Below are 24,521 nucleotides of genomic sequence, written 5' to 3'. Positions count from 1 at the left end.
ACCTGTCGCTAATTGCATTGAAATTTGTTACATTTCATCAGATATATCTGTGATTTTCTCGGAAACTATTACTCGTAGAAAAAAATGTATCATATAAGAAATTTATAGAAACGTTTTGCGAAAATTTATGTATTGGCTGAGATAAACGCAAAAAACCCCGGCATCCCAATCACTGGTCATAAAAATAACTTAGTTCAGAAACGACCCCCTTTCCAACGTGTTATGGGGGGCGGGAAGGCATCCCTGTGACTGGAACCAGAAGAAACTTAGGTCACGCCCATGCCCATTTTCCCACGCGTCGTGGGGGCGGGAAGGCACCCCTGTTACTGATCACAGAAATAATGTAAGGTCACACCCCTGCCCCTTTTCCCACGCGTCATGGAGGGCGGGAAGGCACCCCTGTTACTGGAACCAGAAAAAACTTAGGAAACGGGTTCAATTACGCGTATAAGACGGGTTGCTGACACTGGGGGACAGTTAACACTCGAAAACGAAAAGAGCATGATTTTTATGGTTTTTTTCATAAAAATCGAGATATCATTAATTTTCTCGAAAACTATCACTCATACAAAAAAATGTATCCTACAAAAAATGTGTATTTCTGCAAGATCTAAAACTTTTATTGGAAGCATTTTGCGAGATTTTGCATATTGGCTGTGATAAACGCAAAAAACCACATTTTTTATGGTTTTTCCGCGATTTCACCATGAAAATCGCCTAGTCGCCAATTTTCACTATCGTTTTCGTAATCAGCGCGTCAAAATACATAAGTATACGCAGTGTGAAGGAAATCGTCACGTTCACCTATTCGGAACTTTATCCCTAATTAACATGTAATTATTCTATTTGGTAATTAAGTTCAAGAAAATATCACGATAATCATTTTTACTTTAATAACTTCTATTTACACACGACTTCGCATGGGTATCATATACAACGAAAGACCGGGTTGTGTACTCGAATTTTGAAAACCCGACTAAGCTCGGGAGGTGGTTTTCTTTAGTTTTCCTCTCATCTGACCAAATGTTTAGACAAATGCGAGTACTTCGAGAAAGCTCGTATGTAGCTGCATTGTAACTAAACCTTAGTAAAAAGAAACTGACCCTATTCGTTGAAAAATAGCCAAATTCCAAACTTTTTATGAAACTTCTTTCAATAATTAATAATTCTGGTAAATTTAACAAATAACTTAGAAAAGAGTCATCACAAAGACAATCTTAGTTAACTTCGTAAACAAATTTGAATAATACCCCAACTCTCAATATGTTTATGAAAGTTGTTCGAATGATTAATAATTATTATAAATTATATAAACAGAGTAACGTGGGAAATGATGATCGAAAGACATTCTTAGTTTATTCCGTAGACAAATTGCCTCTTCCTTGAAAAAAGCAAAGCATCAGAGAAAAAAAATCATCGGAAAGATATTCTTATTTAATTATGGTAAAAAATGAAGCCTGCTCGTAGAAAGAAAAGCAAACTCTTAATTTTTCAATTGAAATTCTTTCAATAATTAATAGTTCTTTTAAATTTACAAAGCAACATAGAAAAGAGTCATCAAATGGACATTCCTAGTTGATTTCGAAAACAAATTAACTCGCAGGATAAACGGTAAACTCTTCATTTTTTAATTAAAATTGTTCAAATAACTAATATATCTTGTAAATTTACAAAGCAAAATAGAAAAAAGTAATTGGATATACATTCTTAGTTGATTTCGAAAACAAATTAACTCGTAGGATAAACGTCAAACTCTTAATTTTTTTAATTAAAATTGTTTAAATAACTAATATATCTTGTATATTTAAAAAGCAATATAGAAAACAGTCATCGCATAGACATTCTTAGTTAAAACCGTAAACAAATTTACATGCAGAAAAAAGGGCAAACTCTTAATTTTTTAATTAAAATTGTTCAAATAATTAATAGTTCTTGTAAATTTACAAAGAAATATAGAAAAAAAGTCATCGGATAGATATTCTTAGTTGACTTCGAAAACAAATTGATTCGTAGGATTAAGGCCAAACTTTAAATTTTTGAATTAAAATTGTTTAAATAATTAATAGTGCTTGTAAATTTGCAAAGCAACATAGAAAAGAGTCGTCGGATGGACATTCTTAGTTGACTTCGAAAACAAATTGAATCGTAGTATAAAGGCCAAACTTAAAAATTTTCAATTAAAATTGTTTAAATAATTAATAATTCTTGTAAAATTGCAATGCAACATATAACAGAGTCATCGGATAGACTTTATTAGTTGACTCCGTAAACAAATTGACTCACAGAAAAAAGGGCAAACTCTTAATTTTTTAATTAAAATTGTTCAAATAATTAATAGTTCTTGTAATTTTACAAAGAAATTTAGAAAAAAGTCATCGGATAGATATTCCTAGTTGACTTCGAAAACAAAGTGATTCATAGGATAAAGGCCAAACTTTAAATTTTTCAATTAAAATTGTTTAAATAATTAATAGTTCTTCTAAATTTCCAAAGCGACATAGAAAAGAGTTCGTCGGATAGACATTCTTAGTTGACTCCGTAAACAAATTGACTCACAGAAAAAAGGGCCAACTCTTAATTTTGTACTTAAAATTGTTTAAATAATTATTAGTTCTTTTGTAAAGCAACATAGAAAAGAGAGTGAGTTGACTCTGTGAACAAATTAACTCGTAGAAAAAAGTCAAACTCTTAATTTTTAAATTAAAATTGTTTAATTAATAATTCTTGTAAATTTACAACGCAACATAATAAATTAAACGTATTCTTTAAAGAAGAGCCATTTATGGAAATTGTTTCAATTATTACAAGGTTTGAAGATTAAATAAATGCTAAAAGCCAAAAATGAGCCCCACTCGTATTCGGTACGATCGCTGTAACTTAATCGCTAGGAATGTTTACATCTAATAATGTAAGCAGATCCCTCGAACGTGCCTGTTACACTTTTCTATCATTCTATGGAAAGCTGCGACCAACTTTTGACTATAGGATAGGTACATTTTCAACTGAAGAGATGATTTAACATAATTGTTAAATTAAAAAAAGAATTGAAACTTTAACCAAATAATAAAATTGTTAACCAAAAAAAGATGAATTCTCAACCAAAAATTGGTTCTATTAATTCAGATTCCCATTTAAGTGGAAACCGAGAGAGAAAAAAAGGAAATGGGAAAAGTCTGCGAAGCCTACGATAAATAAGTATGAATTTTGATTTTTTTGTAATACTTCTAAAATATTAAATAAGATTGCATAAAACAGCATATTAGAGAAAAGTTTTTTAGTTGTGGTTGTAGAAAGAACATTTTGGAAATCGATAATAAAATGCAAAAACATCTAAATGATAATGCATTTTGAGTTATGGGTTGGTATTACATGTTATCAAAGAGTGTACTTTAAAAAATTGGTATATTCATACTGACAATTTAATTTTTCTTAGAAATTCAACTCTCTTATACACTTTTTTTTAACTTGGAAATTCAACTAACTGATTAGAAAATTAACTTTTTTACTGAAAATTCATACGTTGATGTTGAAAATTAAACTGAAATCTTTCTTGGTTGAAAATTGATTTTTACATTCTTATCACAGAAGGTATTAGATTTATGTAAAATTTGACCCCCCCCCCCCCCCCCCCCCCCCCAGTTTTTGTCAAATGTTCACGTTTTGAGACCCCCTGAATCCGAAAAAATTAATCTATTAGATTGGCCTTTGGTACACTTGTTTAGTGTCCTAAACTAAAGGTCAAGTTCGTTAGCCAGCCATTTTGGATGATAATTCAAAAAGTGAGCACATTTTGAATATTTTTGAGACCACTTTTTTCAAAATTCAAAAATTCTCTGTACGGTTATTCATAGTATTCAAAAAATTTAACAATTTATTCCAACCACTTTTTTCGAAAAATCAAAAATTACTGGAGTATAGTAATAGCATTTTCAAAATCCAAAAAAACAAACTAAAATTAACATTTTAAGACAAACAACGCATGATATGAAAAAAGTCAGGAGATGAAAAACTTTGCTTTTTGAAAGCCCTACAGGACTATGATAACAATTTTTTTAATTTGGTTGAAAAGTTGAATATTCCAAATTTGATCGCACCAAAAGTAATGAAAAATCCAAAAATTCAATGTTTTGGTGAAACTATGCAAGATACGAAAAAAATGAAAAAGCTCAAATTGCGCGCCCTGGAAAGAACTACACATTTATAATGAATCACTTTTCGATATAAGCTACCAAAAAAAAAATGAGACAAAACTTGTTCATCCAAAAAAGAGCTATAATTTTTGATCGGATACGTAGTTTTTTTTTTAATCATTTTTCGATAGGACCAGTAGATTTTCTTTTAATCGTAAAACATAAGATTAAAAATAAAAAAATCAACTTTTTGGAAAAAAGCACAGAAAAGACGAAAGAGGATATAGACTCCTATACAAGACCATATATAGGTTCCTGTATTAGACCCTATGCAGATGCGCCGTAGTTTTTATTTAATCGTAAAAAACATTATTAAACATTTTAAAAAATTACAAAAATAAGGAAATAAGAATTAGTACGATTCAATTTTTATGCATATTATGAATTGTAATGATATATATACATTTATTGAAATGATACATGTTTCAGAGCATCATAGAATACAATTTAAAGCAAAATAAGAAGCGAATACAAAAATAATCATGATAAATACAATTTGCTTTTTATTTTGCAATTTTTTAATAAGTAATCCCTGGCAGAGTTACATAAAAAAGGTATTATAATTGATATAAAAATGTTGTGTATAATGCAGAAAAGTTGACATGTTCAACAAAACCGAGTGCGAAACACAAGATACGTGATGAGAATGTGTTCGTTAAAGCCAAAAGAGCTTTAACAAAAGAGAGTCAAAATCACAAAATTACAGTTGTTGGTACGTTCACCTTTGATTTTAACAGGTCTGTGCCCTAATGCGGAAGAAATGCAAAGCTAAGCGCGAACTGCGATTGCCATCAGTCGCGTGCCGTAGGTGCGCTTAAACTCTCGAACTAAGCTTTTTTAACGAAAGAGAATTCACAATCACAAAATTACAGTGGTGGATGTTTTGAGTCTTAATTTTAAAATGTTTGCGCAAGAATGTGCGAAAATATAAAGAACGAGCGCGCAGCGCGAGGTAAATACATAATCGAGCGCGAAGCGCGAGAACCAACAGTCGCGCGCCCTCGACGCGCTCAAACTTGCGAGCGAAGCGTGCCGCGCGCGATGTGAATGTGCCCGCTTAGCGGGAAGTTTTTTTTTTGTAAATTCATCTTATTGTTTTAAAAATCTTCAGTAATATTTTTTGGTTGGAATAAATAATTATATTTAAAATTCATCTATTTTAATTTTGGATTCGTTTTTTACTCTATCTATGTATACCGTTTACGGATTTTTACATATCTTAAAAGTCCCCCTTGCACAATCTTTTTATTTTTTTCAATTCTTATAAAAATTCCCTACCGTATGCAGATTGATTTTTTAGAAGCGCTCGACATTCGCTTGAACATTTTTTCAGAGAAGTGGAAACCCGCAGAAATCCAAAACTTCTGAGCACAGAAGGTTACTTCATCCTCGGCATCAAACCTCCCGCCAGTGGTGGGCGCTCACCCATCCCGTCCGTGCTTAACATTCATGATCTCGACGTGTCGAGAATCGCCACCTTTCTACTGAAATTGTTTTATTTCGTTTATAAAAGATTCAATATTAAAAATGCTACAAGATTAAAATGCCAACCTTTGATTATCAAGGTGGTGAAGGAAAAGTCAGCAAATTTTGAAAATGAAGTTTTGCGGTCACCCTCTTAATGAATCATTTCTGATGTTTTAGAATTTAGAAGGTACACGTTAAAAACTGTAAAACGCTACAATGACGTTGGATTCTCAGAAATGACCAATCCGCGGGGAACGTCGGTACAAGTCTGACCTGTATCTGTATCAGGAAAAATCTGCGACTTTGATATCCGATGGTGGGTCTTTCCAAAGTTTGAGCCTTGAGCGAAATTTATGTAATTGAAGAAAAATCAGCTCTGAAATGGGGGGAGGTGCCATAAATGCTGGGGAATGGAGTAGGGGTCACTAAGTGGTCATCGCAATCCTCGCCGGGACGCTGTGTACGCAGTTCGTTCTTCGTATTCAAAGTGTGAAGTAGAAGAATTGGCTCACTCTGTGACACTGGTGAGTAATTAAACGTAAGCAGTTACTCAGATTCGAACCTACAAGGTTCCAGACTCACTTTTTCATCTCAACTCTTTCTAAATCTTAAAGTCAAAAACTTCTGCCCCTGAGAAAAGGAAAGAGAATAATGAAATTAAAAGTAGTTTATGGTTTTAAACTGGAATTGTAAAATAACTTAAAAGTTTCGAAAATCCCTAAGCTTCAAAAAAATATTCCTACATTGGAACATAATTTTGGTAAAACTTTAGAATAGCGTCTTCTCCCGTATAACACTTTAACGTAAAAAAATATCAAAAACTTGTTTGATGAATTCTAAATGAAAAAGGCGGGGGAAGAGCATTTTCAAACCACATTATGATTTTCTTTACGAAAAAAGAAGCTGAAATGCATCTTGCATACCTGACAGAAATCAATATACTATGGCGCTCATTATAGGTGATATTTGCGTAGCGCACTAAAAAGTATAAACAATTAACAAATTATTCTTTTATTGCGTTAAGTATGATATAATGATAAAATTATGAATAATTAAATATAAAAAATTGGGAATTTGTTGTTATTAATGGATTTTTGATTGGGTTAGAGTCAGGTACGTAACTAACATTTCGGCGAGTTTTTTTTTAAATATTAGATAAAAAAAATTCCTCGAAAATGCTCTTCCCCCACCTTTTTCATTTAGAATTCATCAAATAATAAGAAGTTTTTGATATTTTTTTACGTTAAAGGATCAAACGGAAGAAGCCGCTATTCTAAAGTTTCACCATAATTTTTTATTGTAAAAATACTTTTTGAAACTACTCTTCTAATTTTCGCAGTTTTGCAAGAGATAACTTAATGCAGGATTAAGTATTCTGTAAGATGAAGTTGGCTAAACAGCAATGAGCAAATAAGAGTAATATTTGATCTTGATAATCATGTACCGGTTTCTGAAAGATGCGACCGGTTTTCTTTACTAAAGGTCAGTGTCACGTGCGATTGTCGATCCTCGCTGATCTCTTCGCCTGTCATTCTTTTAACGTTCTTATCACGATATAATTACATAGTGTAAGAGTATTATTAATTACGCTGTTTTGACTGAAGATGAAAAATACAAACAAACCTTAATCAGTATAGAAAACAGGGACTTGAACGAAATTAAGGGGCATTTTTGAATATTGGCCAGTTATTCAATAAATTTAAAATAATTTGGCTAAAAACTAAGCTCAGTCTAAAAAAGTATCAAAACATAATGAGGCTACGAAGATATAACTTTAGTTACGTTCCGTTTTGTTTCTTTGGACATAAAACTTTGAAGAAATACAGTTTTGTCAGTGTCTCCGTAGCTCAATTTTAAAAAATTAATTTTTCATACTTAGCTCAGTTTTAAGATAAATTATATTGAATTTACAGAAATAGTTGACATATATCAGAAAATGACCGTTATTTCCGTTCAGGTACCTGCTAGAAAAAGTGCCATAGGAGCTTAATTTTTGAAAAATTTCAAGATTTAAGCATATTTAAAAAAAAATGCAAGTGCAGTGTTTAATTATTTTTCAATTATTACCTATTTGGAAAACTTCATTGATTTGGAGACGTCTTTTTTGCTAGAAAATTAATCCTTTTTTGTTGAAGATATAACTTTTTTATTAAAAATGCAGGTATTATGTTTAAAATTCAACTAATTGCTTGTAAATGAATTTTATTGTTTGAAATTTAATTGTTTTTTAGAAAATTCGTCTTTTTGTCTTGAAAATTCCACAATTTAGTATAAAATTCAACAACTTGGCACCAAATTAAGGGGAGGATAAAGGTTTGCACTTTCAAAAAATCTCGCGTTTTTCTCAAAACTACTTTTTCAAAGTCTATGTTCACAGCCATTTCAAAACTATTTTACCGATTCAATTCAAACTTGGTACACATTTTCTACATATAAAACACCTCGCTCCAACGTTTAGTGAAACTTTCTTTTTACATTAAGGGTGTTTTCCACCCACAAAATGGTGGAATTTTTCGTGGATAATTGCAGATTACACTTTAGATGACCACCAAAAATTTTTAAATGCAAAAAAAAAATAATCAGAGAACGTTGGGGGAGAGGATTTGATGATACTTCGAGTAAATTTGAATAGTTTTTGATTTCCGATAATTTCCGACCGAGATACAGTCAACACCGCAAATTGTTTTTTTTCCCAAGATGTTCTCAGACAATCTCTGTCACCGGCTTGTTTTAAAATATTTTCAAATAAAAAAATTACAGAATATTGCCAAAAGTATACTTAATAATATACAAAAAGTTTAAATACATTTGCTCAATCCATACTCTTAAAAAAATTCGCAAAAAGAGTGGTTTTTTTACGCTGAAACCTTTACCCTCCATTTAAACTGTTTTGTAGAAAATTCGTTTTTTTTTTGTTATTGAAAACTAATTCTGCTCAATAAAAATTGAACTACGCCATTTATTAATAAAAATTTATCTCTTTTAGTTTAAAAAGTCAATTATGTATTAAACAATTTTAGAAACGTTAAAAATATAAACTAAAAATTAATTTGAAAAAATTTGTGCTAACATTGCATCATTTGTTCAAAATATTCAGCTGAAAATTTGGTTAGAAATTGATATAATTTTGTTAAAAATTCGTCGTCTGGTAAAAAAATGTATCTTATTTAAAACTTTAACTATTGAATTGAAAATATATGTATCTGGTAGAAAATCAATTTTCTTGTTTATAACTGCAACTGCATTGTTAAAAATTCATCTTTTTAGGTTAAAAAGTAATTGTTTTGAATAAAAATGAAACTATTTATTTAAAATTTTATGCCATTTGTAGAAAACCAGTCCTTTTTAGTAGAAAATTAAATTTTTTGATTGAAAATTCAAATAATTTGTACAAAGCACGTCTTTTAGGCCTCGAAATTCAATATTTTGGATGAAATTTTTTTTCTTCATTGACTGAAGAATCTTGGTTCAAATATCAAATGTTGAAAATTTGTCCTGTTTGGTTCAGTTCCTTTTTATTTTAAATTAAAATCTTTCCTTGCTTAAAATAATACCAGTTATTACATTTTTCATTAAAAATGAATTTTTTGTGTCTAACATACAATCACTTGGTTCAAAGTTAAACCACTTAGTTAATTCATAAGAAAAAGTAAGATTTTACCAAAAAAATCTACACCCAAATTGTTTCGTTTTTTGTTATTATTTATTTCATGGATTTAACTTTTTCTTTTAATATCTACCAAGATTATATTTCCACCTATTGTACACATTTGAAAGCCACAGTTTTTAATGATTCGATTAAATAGCCTTCTAATTTAAAAATCGATTTTACTTGTTTTCCAACTATTGAGACTTTTTGTTTTTAGATTATAGATTTGCTAGATTAAAATTAAATTTCGAATACTTATAGTTAAAATTTAGTTTAAAATGTTGACATTTAAATTTGTCCCATAAAATTGAATATATAGCTCTGATTTTAATAACAATACTTTAGCATCTACATTTTCTCGTATTAGAACTTGATGTTCCAATTTGTAGTGTCTCTACCAAAGTTTTAAATTTCAATGAATACAATTTTGCTCGAGTAATTTCATTTTACAAGTAAATTCCTTTATGTATTTTCATTTGGATTTCAGGGAGCATTTCAAAAAGATATAACAAGATAGATAACTGAAATTTTGTATAAAATATTACAAGCAAAAATTGTAAATATTTTATTTGTAATGCATCAGTAATTGAAGATTCTAGAGACCTAAAAAGGTAAAGCCGTAAAATTTATTTACGATACTCTAAATAATAAAACATTTCATCGCAAAAAGATTTAAGAATTTATTAAACATTGTAAAATTAATACAAATTGATATTCGTAGAGTAGCTCTTTACAAATGTTTGCTATTGACGCCACTTTCTCTTTTTATCAACGTTTCTTCAAATTCATTGAATTTTATGTTTTGCCTCGGGCTCAACCTACACACGTACGCCCTTGCAGTTCGAGGTTACACCTGGTGACTGTTTGCTTGACACAGGTATACCAAGTTCGGGGATTCCCAACTGTTGATATAATACTCGTGAAATCGAAATCGAGGTGCTAAGGAGCGCTAAATTTAAAATCCAAGAAATCATTAACATTTACCAAAAATACAATAATAGTTCGAAATCCTTTTTAGTTTCAAGAAATAAAACCTTTCAAATTAAACATTTGTCGAATTTATAAGCAATTAAATTTATGCTAAATTAGTGTATCATTATGAAATAACTGAAATCACGTTTTAACTCTGACAAGAATTAAAACTTGAATTTAAATTTAAAATATGAAAAAAATCATATAGCCTAAAATTTGTTAAGAATTATAATAATAAAACGGGCAATTTTTTTTTTAAATCATGTTATTTTATCTTACTCTTAAACATCCTGTATTTCTGTAAACAAATTATTGAAAATACTGCGAACAAGATGTCTGACTCTAGAAAAAAGGTGCGCGTAATTAAAATAATAATTTCTAAGTAAAAAAATATTTAAATCAATGCAATTTTTAAATGAGTAAGAAGTACTACACTTTCACTGTAAATGCGACTGCCAGACTTATCGATTACGACATTTTAATTCTCAGCTCTTGAACCACAACGGCCTTGATGCTCTTCTCACTGTTGCCATATTAAATTATTTCTATTTTGAACAGATTTTTACAATTGCAAATTTTCTGTTTAGCTTCTCCAATGCTGCGATCGGAGAATAACTCGTGAATTCTCAGAATAATTATGTCATAATTAATTTGTGTTTAGAGGTTTTCTTAACAATCAAAATTAAATATTTATTAACTTTAATTTTATTTACTTCTTTATTATTTATATATACTTACTGCTTATTTATACTATTTATTTATAATTATTTGTTTATTATTTACTTTATATTATTAATTTTATATACTGAAATAATTGTTTAGATAAAAATAATTAATTCAATATATTTAATCTGAAAATAAGGCAAAAAGCTGTTGATTTCTTTTAGATAATGATAATGACTATATATATATATTTCTGTAATGAAGTGTACTACAAAAAAGACTTTGATAATTAATCATACGTGTGGATTCCCGACAAGGAAATCATAGTTTTACATTCCTTCCTTCTTAGAATCAAGTCTTAACTGTAGTAACTATATTCCAGTCAAGTGATCAATTTGCAATAAATGTTTCACTTTTAATGCTTAAAAAGAAACATTGTCTACAAAATTGTGATCTGTTCTTTCAAATCAGTGATTTTAAATTCAAAGATCGTAGATTTTTTCTCTTTAATCAACTTTGATTTATAATTGTAAGACGTAAGCACTGTAATTATGTACTCGCGCGTAATTGACTTTGCAGTAAAAAGGTAGAAATAGAAGCTTGCGTGTACTAAGGATAATAAGAAAAAAGTCTTGATATTGAATCAAAATAAACAATATCTACGTTGCAAGAGTTTTCAAAAAAGTTATAAACTGATTAAAAACATATTATCAATTCACTGATTTCTCTAGGGATCGTCCATAAACAAACAATATTAAATATTTAACAAAATAGTTACATTTTTAACCAAGGTTCAATTCTCAAACAAAAAATATGAATTCTCAACGAGAGATTTAATATTACGTATTTCAACGGAACAAGATTGAAATTTAAAGAAGATGACTTAACAAAATAGTAGAATTTTAAACTTATACTAAGATGAATTTTGAACAAGAATGTAATTTTTAGTCAAGTTGGATGAATGTTCAACGTTTAATCAAATAGTTGAATTTTTGACTGCAAAAAAAATTTCACCAAAAATGAAGTAACCCCATTTTTAGTTTGTAAAATTAATATTCAACAAAAAAAAAAAAAGAATTTTTAACGAAATAGTTGAATCCACAGCCAAAAAGATGAATTTTCAAAAAAGAAGATTAATTTTCTACCCAAAAAGAGGAACTTTCAACAAAATAAATAAATTCTCCACAAAACAATTGGTGTGAAAAAGCAGTTTTTTAAATTATTGATTTATTTTTTCAGTGTGTAATCTGATTTGAATATGTGGTTTTTTCGAGTCACTTCAGCTTTATTCATTGTCAGTCTGTGTTTAGCAGCTCCTCAACAAAATTCAGGTAATTTATTTTTATATGTTAAATTATTCATCCACACTCTTACCATTCAGTCAAATATATCCCTCAGAAGAAAGATATTATGCTTTATTTAATTTGATTAAAAGCTCTATCTTTGTAACATAATCGTAGTCAGTCCTTAAATATGCATAAGTCAAAGTTTATCAAATAAGGAAAAGCTATGAAAATAAAAATGATAGTTTGGGTACTGGACCGAAAAACCAGGAAATTACCGAGTGACAGCTGATAAATGACAGTGAATTTATTTTCTGACCGACAATTTTTAAAATTTTAATTTTACTAAAAATGCTTCTCAAATATTTGAAATGAAACTTGATTTCATCGTGTAAAAATTTTGATTTCCCGAATTTTAATTTTTAAATGGTCTCTAAATTTTTAATTATCTCATTCGGAACGTTTATAATTTGCAAATGTATATTTTTGCATGTTTATTTCAAGCCTGCTAGCAAATCACTTTTACATTTTCCGAAAAATATAAAATTCAAAACTTTTAAATTAAAATATACATAATTGTTTGGCTCTAAATTTAAATTTACTAAAATTGTATGATTAAGAAAACATAAAGTTCAAAATGCCATTGATAATTTTAAATCTATATTGCTTGAAACTCAACAAGTTTTATCCCTTCAATATTTAACAAATTTATTTAAAATTGTAAAGATGTTTAAATTTTAATAATTTAAGAACTCGCAAATTCTATCATTTCAAATTTAAATATAAAAAATTGGATATTTTCAATTCAAAAACCTTAAAAGTTGAGAAATTTTAAATTTAATCTTTAATATATTGAATAATAATAAAAAAAAATATCCAAAATTGTTTGGTCTTAAATTCAAAAACTTTCAACTGAAATATCGAAAATTGTTTGGTTTTAAATTCAAAATCGTTCAAAATTGCAGAATTAGAAATAAGAGCCTTTTATTAGTTTCATTATTATTATTTCAGAAGGATCAAATCAAATAATTTCAAATTATAATTCTTGAAATTGGTCAATTTAAAATTAGGAACGCTTGAATTTGCATAATTGTAAATTTAAACGTTATTTTGCAACATCCATTTTAAAGTCTTCATAATTAAATAATTTTTAATATTGATTTAATTAAAAAATTAAAAATTTCAGATTGATGCTTTATAATATGAACAATATTAAACTAGTAGCTTTTGAAATTGGATAATTTGAAATTAAATATTTCTAAGTTATACAATTTTAATTAAAATTAGAAAAAACTCTTTTAAATAGAAAGCGTTCAAATTGACACAATTTTTGATTGGCAAATTTAACATTTTTGTTTCAAATTCGTATCGATTCAAATTATGTAATGATTTAAAAATTAAGGGGTTTTAATTCTATTTTTTATGTATTTAATGTTCATGATTCAAAATGATCCAATTTCTCCTTTAAGGCTTTTATAGTAAAATAATTGAATTAGAAACTTAAAAAGTTTAATAAGGGTCGAAAATGCAATGAGACAACATAGTTGAACAATTTTTTTCATTAAATCATTTTCCTGCTACTTTAAAATATAAATTGGTTATTTTAATGGATTCTACTTTGAAATTGTGTAATTTTAGATTTTTCCATTTGGAGATTGTCTAATTTTAGTCTTCGAATTTGTACAATATTGATATTATTTTGCTCTAAATTTTTCAATATAGAAATTAAAAATTTTCTCTTTTAGAATTTGTTTGTATTAAATTAATTAATTTGAATATTTTCTTAATACTTTAAATTATAAATTTTTAGTTTATGAGGTTTAAATTGAAAAATTGAAGTAACTCATAAAATTTTTTCGAAAATCGTAAAATGACCACGAATATTTTTTCACGGCCTGAATTAAAATTCAAAAGAAATTTAAGTAACGAACACTTCGAATCAAAGGGGTTCGCATTTTTTAAGGCATGAAAAGTAAAAGAATTTTTTTCGAGTTTAAATAAATTGAATGATATTAACCTGAAATTATGAGTATAGGAGGAGACTTGAGTGGGTTGGTGGACCAGGTATTCAACCAAGGGAAGCCCTCCCAAACTCCAACAAACGCCGCAAAATCCGAAGACGATGCCAATCTAGACGCCCTCATCTCCAGTGTTTTTAATCCTGACGCAACTCAAGGAAGTAGTTCACCCAGTACAATTCTTGGCACTGACAATCAAAAAAACAATAAGCCATCGGATTGCGAATGTGTCCCATATTATCAGTGCCAGAATAACAGCATCTTGGACAACGGCATCGGACTCATTGATATCAGGTCCAGTTTTCCTGGTACTATTTCTAGTACTAATACTCGTTCCAACGGGTGAGTCTCCTGAAGGAAAAGTCTCTGACAGGAACTACTTCAAAATTTTACATTTAACACTCAAAACTATTAACCAGTTGGTGTGGATTAACCTGTTAAAGCATTTTTAATTTGTATAATACGCAGGATTCCGGCTCACCACAATACTGATACTAAGGGACAATTTTTTAAATCGTTAAAACTATTTCGTTACTATTTCGAAAAAAAAGAAATACACTAATGACACTATTTTCTTACAATTTTGTGCTTATGTGCAGAATTTTAAATTTTCAATCTTCAAGACAAAAATGTGAGCTTTCTACAAACAAAAAAATAACTGAATTTTCAACTAGATAGTTAAATTTTCAACAACAAAAAAAAAATTCTCAACAAATTGCATAAATATTCCACGAAGCAGTTGAGTTTTCTACCAAATTGCTGAATTTTCAAGCCAAACAGATGAATTCGGTACAAAACAGTTGGATTTTCTACGTGAAGATACTAATACTCGCCAAGAAATGTAGTAGTTAATATTTAAGCTAAACAAGATTTTAACTCTAAATAAAAAACAGTTCAATATAACCCAAAAATAAACCTTCTTAACAATATACATATGAATCCTCAAGAAAATATATTATTTTCCAACAATACGGTTACATTTTCCCCCCAAAAAATTGATTTTACACCAAAAAATACGACACGTCACCCATATGACATATATTTTTTACCAAATAGTTGAATTTTTAACCAAGAAGATTATTTTCAAACAAAAAAGATGAATTTTTAAGAAAATACATGAATTATTTGCCAATTAGTAGAATTTTCAACTTAAAAAAAAATCCGTTTTCAAACAAAAATCTAACAGTTAAAATTTCAATAATAAAAATTAATTTTCAGTACAAAGTAAACGAATTTTTTACAATACTGTTGAATTTTCAAGCCAAAGAGACGAATTCTCTACAAAGCAATGCATTTTCAACCTGGAAATATTAATTTTTAAGAAAAAAATGTAATAGGTAATATTTAAATAAAAAATAATTTTAATTTTAAATTAAAAAAAACATTGGATCAATTATAACAAATTAATTTTTAACAATACAGTTGCATTTTTAACCAGGACAATAGATTTTTTACTAAAAAATAGGAATTGTCAAACAAATACATATATTTTTTACTAAATAGTTGAATTTTCCATCAAGAAGATTAATTTTCTATCTGAAAAGACAATTTTTTAACAAAATACATTCATTTTTAAACAAGTATTAGAATTTTGAAGCAAATAGTTAAATTTTCAGTTAAAATAATTTCTAAGCCTTTAAAGATGAATTTTTAATGAAAAATGTAACAATTGATATTTCAATCAAAAAATATTTTTATTTAAAATCGAAAAACAGTTGAATTTAATCAATAAAGACGGATTTTCAACAAATTACATAAATTTTCAAGTATTTATTTTAAACAATGGATGTGATGATATTCCAAGTTTTATTTTATTAATTTTTAATTTATATGTTTTCGTTTCTAAATTTCTTAAGTAAATAGTTGAATTTTTAAACTATAAAAGATCCATTTATAACCAAAAATTGTGAAATTTCCAAACCAAAAAGATTAATTTTCATATAACAGTTGAATTTTAAACAAAAAAGTTAATTTACAATCAATTAATTGAATTTATATAACAAAAAAATGAATTTTCAAGAAAGGAGCTCCTATTGACCAAGGAGTTGAGTTTTTAATTTAAAAAGATGAGGTTTGGACGAAAAATATAATAGTTGATACTTCCACAAAATCCAGTTTAATTTAACCATTAAAGATGACTTTTCTACAAAACGGTAAAATTTTCAAAACGAAAATGTGACTTCAACAAAAAAGTTAATTTTCAACCGAAATATATTAATTTTCAACACGACAGTTGGATTTTTAACAAAAAAGATGAAGTTTGTAGACTAAAGAAAACAATTTTAAATAAACATTGAAATTCATGTTTAATACGTAAAAAATTGTATAGGATTTATTCAATTGCGCTATATTTTTCTTATCAAGGTATAACCTGGTATAAAATATTTAAAAATAATTGTAGGAATGATAAGAATATCAAAATTGACTAGAGCGAACAGCGATAACGGGTTAATCTCCATTCTTTAATTAATATTGGTTGGTTTTAATTGGCTTATTAAAAGGAAACTGGTTCTATTTCTAAATTTACATTGATTTACATGCATGCTATATGAGACCCACGTTCAGGGGAATCACTGAGCTTATGCTGTGCAAGTATGATTTTCTTCAATTAAGGCGCTTCGGTTATTTTTAATAAACATGGAAAATGTGAGAGGAAAATTGTTGGTAGTAAGTGAATAGTTTGAATTAATTGAACGATCATGACATCAGTTAATACACTCAACTTCTGATATAAGGTCCCCCGTTTTATGATATTCCTAGAACTTATGGCTCCCCACCCAGTTTCTTGATGAGAGGAGCCGCTGGCTGAAAGGGAGTCTGTGGTCAGTCAAGCGTGACAAAAATAGCATGAGGACCGCACTCTCAGCGCATTAGTTGTATCAGGTTGTTTCGTGAGTCCAAATTCATCAGAAATGATTCTTGTGACCCTGCCTATTTACGTTTGGATTTTTCCGATTTAGGATCAAGGCCAAGACAAGCCATGTCCGAAACCGGTCTTATATCGGGAGTTGAGTGTAATAACAAATGTTCCATAAATTCAGGATTCACGAGCGTCAAGGACATTTTTCAGGAATATTGGAAGAATATATAATCAAAAATTATTTACAATTAATTCAGCAATTTACAAACGTCATGAAAATCTGGGGAAATTTTCAAATTGAATTATCCATGTTTTACAGAATTCAGGGAGTCTGTGACGCTTACTTGGACATTTGCTGCAAGCCTCCAGATGTTATTTCAAACCCAGATGAGAAAATCACTCCCCCACCAACAGTTCGTAAGGGATGTGGGCAAAGAAATCCAGAGGGTGTTGGATTCAGGATAACTGGACAAAGAGATAATGAAGCTCAGTTTGGGGAATTCCCGTGGATGGTGGCTATTTTGCGTGAAGAAGATATTGGCAGCAATGGTCAAAAATTAAATGTTTATCAATGTGGAGGTGCTCTTATTCACAGACAGGCTGTACTTACTGCTGCTCATTGCGTCAATGGGTAAGATCTTGTTCAGAGATTCACAGTCCGTCTCCTTTTTGATACAATTCTCTTTTTCCTCTTTAAATTTGGAAAATCTCCTAAAACAAAAACAAAAATTCATGAATTTTGACCAAATTTATCCTTTTCCCCTCTTCTTTTACAAGGTTTCGGTTAATGTTTGAGACTCATGAACAAAAATTCAAGATATTAGAAAACAAGACTCTTTGATAAAGATTCTCTTCACAGTAAAAAATTCTCGAAAAATCGGGAAAATAAGGAGATCTTTCACGAAAATGGAGAAATAAATTATAAAAAATAAACATAATGTAGGTGCTAATATTAAATTCAAATTGAAACGCTTTCAATTCCTAATATTCGAAATAAAAGTACTGCATTTTCAACGAAATAAATTAATTTTTAACCAATAAGTTGAATTTTGAACCAAAAAGATAAATTTTCAACAAAGAAGATTAATTCTTCGCCAAAAAAACTAATTGTTAACCAATTAGATGAATTTTTAGGTAAGATTTTGAATTTTCAATAACAAAATTTTTAACAAAAAAGTTTAGTGTTTAAAAAAGTAGTGGAATTTTCAAACAAAAAAAGAAATTCTCGACAAAAAATGTAATAAAGGATATTTCAACATAAAAAAGAATTATAATTTTAACTGACAAACAATTGAATTAAACCAAAAAATACAAATTTTCCACATATCTGTTTAATTATCAACAAAAAAGTTCACTTTCACCCAATCACTGAACTTTTTAATCAAATAGTTAACTTTTGTACCAAATTGTTAAATTTTTAAGCTACAAAGGCGAATTTTCTACAAAACAGTTTAACTTACAACCCAAAAATATGATATTTCAAGAAAAAAGTTAATTTTTCAACCAAAAAAGATCAATTGTCAACTAAAGAGATGATTTTTCAACCAAAAAAGATAAATTCTCAAGGAAGAATGTAATAGTTGATGTTTTAATAAAAACAGATTTTAATGATAAATCCGAGACGGTGGAATTCAACCAAAAAAAGACAAGTTTTCCACAAATTTTCGACACAAAAACATCTTCAAAAATATAGTTCAATTTTCTACCAATTTGATAAATTTTCAAACTAAAGAGACGGTAGAAAAAAAAGAGTTAGTTTGAAATTAAGAACATTTTAAAAACAGACAAAGAAGATTGTTTTCAACAAAAGAAAATCTGCAAAAATATAGTTAAATATTCACTAAAATTGACGAATCTTCATCTAAGAAAGATTGTGAGCTATATTTTCAGCCAAGAAAGAAAAAAAATCGAACCAAATTGTTCGATTTTTAATTAAAAAAAAAAAAACAATTTTTTACAAAATAGTTAAATTTTCAACCCATTAATATTAATTTTCATCCAAATATTTAATTTATTAACCAAGTAGTTGAATTTTATACAAAATTATTGCTTTTTTTAAGCTAAAAAGATAAATTTTCTACATTAAAAATGAATTTGCAATTAGTAGTTGAATTTTCTACCAAAATAATTAAATTTCAAATAAAAAAGACGAGTTTTCATCAATGCAGTTGCAGTTTTAATAAAGAAGGATCAGTTTTAATAAAATTGTAGAATTTTCAACACCTTTTTATCCAAATAATAACATTTTTAACCAAAAAGTTAAATTCTACAAAAAAATCGAATGCTTGATATTTTAACCAAAAAATTTTTTAATTTTAAATAACAAACAGTTCAATTTAACCAGAAAAGTCCAATTTTGAACCAGTTCTAGGCGAAAAAGGTGAATTTAAACAAAACACGTGAATTTTTACCGAAGTTCGCATTTAAGTGGAAGAACGAGGAAAAGACTGCGAAGGCTGCGAAAAATAAACTGGATTTTTCATTCATTTTTGATATTTTAAAAATGTATAATATGTTTTAATATGTAAAATGTTAATATGTTGTAAAAACAAAAATTTGGAAATCGAAAATAATATGCAAATTTCAACAGATATAAAAACCTTAAAAACAAAACTGCTGTTAAAAATACACTTTAAAAAGTTCAGAAATTATCATTTTTCAATTGTGTTGCTTATATATTTTTCAATCTTTTATATTCTCGTCTCTGATGTATTTTAACAGTAGGAAACTTGCTAGGAGCTTACTAAGGGAAAGACGCTACTGGTAGATGATACTTTCTTCCAATATTCACGAGATATCTATGTGATATAAAACGTTTTTAATAGTAAATTGAAATTTTTTCAGTCCCATTCGTTAGAAAAAAAACCTCTTTTTTACCTAAAACTGGAATACTTATCTGCTGTTTATCCCTGTAATTTATATTATATAATATCACTCAGAAAAGATGTCTTTTTTCAAACTTTTGAATCTGACAAATGTGGCTTTCTTACAGAAAAGAAGCAAGTTCACTGAAAGTCCGAGCTGGTGAATGGGATACACAAACGAAGAACGAAATATACCCTCATCAAGACAGAGATGTGCAGGCTGTAGTCGTTCATGAAAAATTCCATTCAGGAGCCCTTTACAACGATCTGGCTATTCTGATTCTTAAAACACCAGTGGATCCTGCTGAAAATGTGGATGTAGTCTGTCTTCCAGATGAAGGTGCCCGATTTGACGGTTCTCGTTGTTTTGCCAGTGGATGGGGAAAAGACGTTTTTGGTAAGAGGCAAACAATTTTTTATGAATCATAGGACTCGGACTCGTGCGATTATTTAACACTTTTTTAAATTATGCAACTATTATGCTACTAATTTAAAAAAATGCCACTGATCTTAATTGGCTACAAAAAAAGGTTAGAAAATTATAGTATTTTAATTCGAAAACATTAATAGTTGAACAGTTTTAAATCGAGACCTTTATAAATGGCCTGATTTCTTATTGAGCAGGGTGTCTGCTGACCTGAAAAATTGGTAAACCTAGAATTATCAGGGATTTTTTCTGTACCTGGAAAACCTGGAAACGCTAGGGATTTTTTTAAATCATGGAATTTTTTCATACGTGATTACATTTTCTTCTTAATTATAATGTAAAATTAAATAACTACGTTAACAAATTTTTTTAAATAACTTTCAGAATATTGGATCAAATAGAAATTTGTTTTAATTATTATTTAAATTCATGGACTTTATGGTAACATGTGAGAAACATGCAGGGGCTAAAATTTTGCTTATTAGTCTGACACACTTTGTGTAGCCCGGATTTAAAATTGCCTAGCCCAAAAACAAAAAGTGTACAATCGAAAATGAATTTTAAATTATTATTCTTCAGTTCACATGGAGAGAAATTTCAAGAGAGTAATTAACGGAAGCGCGAGATTTTATAGTTACAATTTTTACGTGCTTCAAAGCTCGGAGTCTATGACCTAAAAGCATAGAATTCGAGACCTGGGAGCAAAGAGGTGTGACCTAATTCCGGAAACTTAGAGTTCTATGCTTCATAAAGCAAGGGCTCCGTGATCTTAGTGAATTAATAGAACCTGATAAGAAAATCCAACTATTTTTGGTTAAAAGTTCATTCTTTTTTGTTGAAATTTTTACTGTTATATCTTTTGGTTAAAGATGTTTTGGTTAAAAATTCGTCATTTTTGGTTAAAAAATCACCATTTTAGTTGAAAATTAATCTCTTTAACTGTAAAGGTAACTATTGCACTTTTGGTTGAAAGTTGATCTCTCTTATTTTAAACTTAATTCTTTTATTGAAAATTCATATATTTTTCTGAAATTTCGGCTTTTTTACATAAAGTAGTTATTTTCGTTGAAAACTCAACTTTTTGGTTAAAAATTAATCTATCTGGTTGAAAATGCAAAATTTTTACTTGAAATATTAAAAATTAAAGCGATTCAAATTTAATTTAATATAGTGACAAATCTCCTTATTTCCCATATGTATTGAGCTCTTTTTTTAATTCCTCTTAATTTAATTCTTTATTTTTTATTTGTTTTGTCTCTTATTGTGTAATGCTTTAAATTTGAAAGGGTTTAATGTCGATTAATGGTTCCTTCTGAAGTAAAATTATACCTAAAGAAATCTAGAGATGGAATTTTAAAGTCATAACTTTCGAAATTGTGTAAATCCTTCGAAATTTAAAATTTAATTGTTTGTTGAACTTTTTAAGTCGAAAATGTTCGAAATATTGCACAAATTAAAAAAAAAAAGTTTAATCGAATAATTTCATACTTAAAGCGTTTTACGTTAAATAATTTTAATACAACGCTTGAAGTCTTTCAAAATTTAATAATTTTAATTAATATTTCCGTATGTATTTGCTTGTTCAAATTTGCAGAACTTACAAACGAAAGCCCTACTTCTTTATCGTTTGAGTATGAGCAATTGAATTTAATCACATTCAAAAGCAAAAAATATCGAACACGTCCATGTATAAAAAATATAACTTACGAAGTATTCAAAATAGAAAACCTTTGAATAAATAAAATTTAGACAGCACAAATTTGGAATGAATATAGACAAAAACCTCATTTAAATAGATTATTTTTAAAGATTACATTTTTTACTTAATCAATGTAAAATTATTTGTATCTTAACAAATGTAGAAAAAGTAAAAACTGGAAATGTAAACTACTTTTGAGGCCATAATTATTCTTGATTAAACTTAAAAGAAAAAAAGTTATAAAACTTAAGTTTTTCACCTTTTCCAAGCTTTTCAGAGCTCTTGAAAAAATCTTCTTGAAAATAATGCAAGTTGAGCTTAATATTTAAAAAATATATATGTTAAAGAAACGAAATCCTTTCAAGATAATTTATTTTTTAATTGTTACAAATAATTAAAAATGACAAATTTTAAATTTTATCAATTAAAAATTAATTCGAGTGCAGGAAAAGAAGGACAATACCAGGTCATCTTGAAAAGAGTGGAACTACCAATAGTCCCGCATAATTCTTGCCAGAATTCTCTTCGGCAAACAAGACTCGGAAAATACTTTGCTTTGGACAATTCGTTCATATGTGCTGGTGGAGAACCTGGCAAAGATACTTGCAAGGTACGAACAAAATATTTCCCATTTTCGGGTATGTTCTGCACGATGCAATGGTTTAAAAAACAGAAAATATTTAATTTCCATTATTAATTAACAAATTTAAAAAGAAATTGCTTTTTTTTAAGCAATATTTTTTTCAATCAAAAAATAGAGGGGAAGGAATTTTTTTACCGTCGAAAATGTGCATAGAATGTCTGAAATTTTCAAATCTGTTTAGTTTTTTTATCTACGATTTTTTAAAACAAAATGGCAGTCAAAAAACCGAAACCAAAAATTGTAAATTTCGTTTTACTGATATTTTTGGTGATTTTTTCGCTCAAATCATATAAATATTTCATTATTTCAGTAAAAAGCTATTTGAATAGTTTATTTTTCATCAGAATAAAAATATCTAGTGTTAAATAGGTAAAATCATTATATTAAGATTATAAAAAAATCATTTTATTGCTATTTTACGTCATTTTCACACAAAAATCCAATGCAGTGAGTGAAATATCGTTTTTTCCAACGATTGAGTGATTCACTGATATTATTTTTATAAAATTAAAAGTTAATATTTACTGATATACAATTTTACATGACTCTGCAGTGTAACACTGAAGTTCACTCAAGTTTCAAGATATGAGTGCGAGAATAATATCAGTGAATCACTCAATCGTTGGAAAAAACTATATTTCACTCACTGCGTTAGATTTTGGTGTGAAAATGACGTAAAATAGCAATAAAATGATTTTTTATAATTTTAATATCATGATTTTACCTATTTAACACTAAATATTTTTATTTGTTAGATAAAAAAACTCAACGGATTTGAAAAGTGCAAACATTTTGTACACTTTTGTGCACATTTATCCCGTAAAAAATTCCCTCCTCCTCTATTTTTTGATCGAAAAAAATTGCTTAAAAAAAGGATTTTTTTTTAAATTTGTTAATTATTAATGGAAAATCAATATTTTCCGTTTTTTAAACTATTGCATCGTGCAGAGTAGTTGTAAAATAGTAAAAAATAGTAGAAAAGACTGTTTTACAATACATTCTTTGCCTTTTTTATAAAATTATTCAAGCTTAAACGTAGGAGAGAAATGTCTTCGTTTTGGGACTTAATGGGTTAATTTTATTTAATTTTTTGTTAGATTTTATTTTCCAATTTATTAGGTAAATAAAAATTTACGCGAATTTTTTTTTCAGGGTGATGGGGGAAGTCCTTTAGTTTGTCCATTGGTAAATGATCCAGCCCGGTACGTGCAAGCAGGAATTGTCGCCTGGGGAATTGGTTGCGGTGAAAATCAAACACCCGGTGTTTACGCAAATGTTGCTGGAGCTCGTCACTGGATTGACGAACAAATTGTTTACTATAATCTCGACCGATCCGTCTACGAATATCGTGCTTAAAAAATGTCTTATTAATTAATGTTAGTTTGAGCTCATTTTAGCTCACTTTTAATATGTAGATATTTCACGAATCTAATAATCAGCCAATTTCAATTTAGTACCAGGTTTAACATAAAATTGCCTTTATTTAAATGATGAAGTCTGTTTCTAATCGATATTTTTTTCAGAAGTAGTTATTTTAAGACGCTCTACTTAAATGTCTTTCTTTCGTAACTTCATCGGCTTTTAAAACAGTTAATGTTTGTTGTTACTGATAGTTTTCATTACAATTAACAACACCTTCGACCATTTTAACGTTATTAATATTTAAGTTTTTGTACGTTTCATAAGTGATTGCGAAGAATATCAACTATGTAAATTGTGCAGTTTAGAACGGATGTTCTTTTTGCTTGTATGCGTGTAAATAAAGAATTCATTTGTATTTAAACAA

At 28.3% G+C, this 24,521-nt stretch overlaps 1 protein-coding gene across 1 annotated transcript in view; it reads left to right on the top strand.

The window, feature by feature from the left end:
- Positions 1-24,521, top strand: part of LOC117175451 — a 42,543-nt gene extending 18,022 nt beyond the window's left edge. The window contains exons 6-11 of the mRNA XM_033365159.1: positions 12,216-12,272; positions 14,260-14,584; positions 17,422-17,733; positions 20,095-20,363; positions 22,539-22,702; positions 23,888-24,521. Coding sequence (XP_033221050.1) covers positions 12,216-12,272; positions 14,260-14,584; positions 17,422-17,733; positions 20,095-20,363; positions 22,539-22,702; positions 23,888-24,091 — 1,331 coding nt within the window. The 3' untranslated portion in view covers positions 24,092-24,521. The remainder of the gene's footprint in view (positions 1-12,215; positions 12,273-14,259; positions 14,585-17,421; positions 17,734-20,094; positions 20,364-22,538; positions 22,703-23,887) is intronic.

This window comes from Belonocnema kinseyi, chromosome 6, assembly GCF_010883055.1.
Source record: "Belonocnema kinseyi isolate 2016_QV_RU_SX_M_011 chromosome 6, B_treatae_v1, whole genome shotgun sequence".
NCBI lineage: Eukaryota > Metazoa > Arthropoda > Insecta > Hymenoptera > Cynipidae > Belonocnema > Belonocnema kinseyi.
This window is presented reverse-complemented; position numbering and strand designations above follow the sequence as displayed.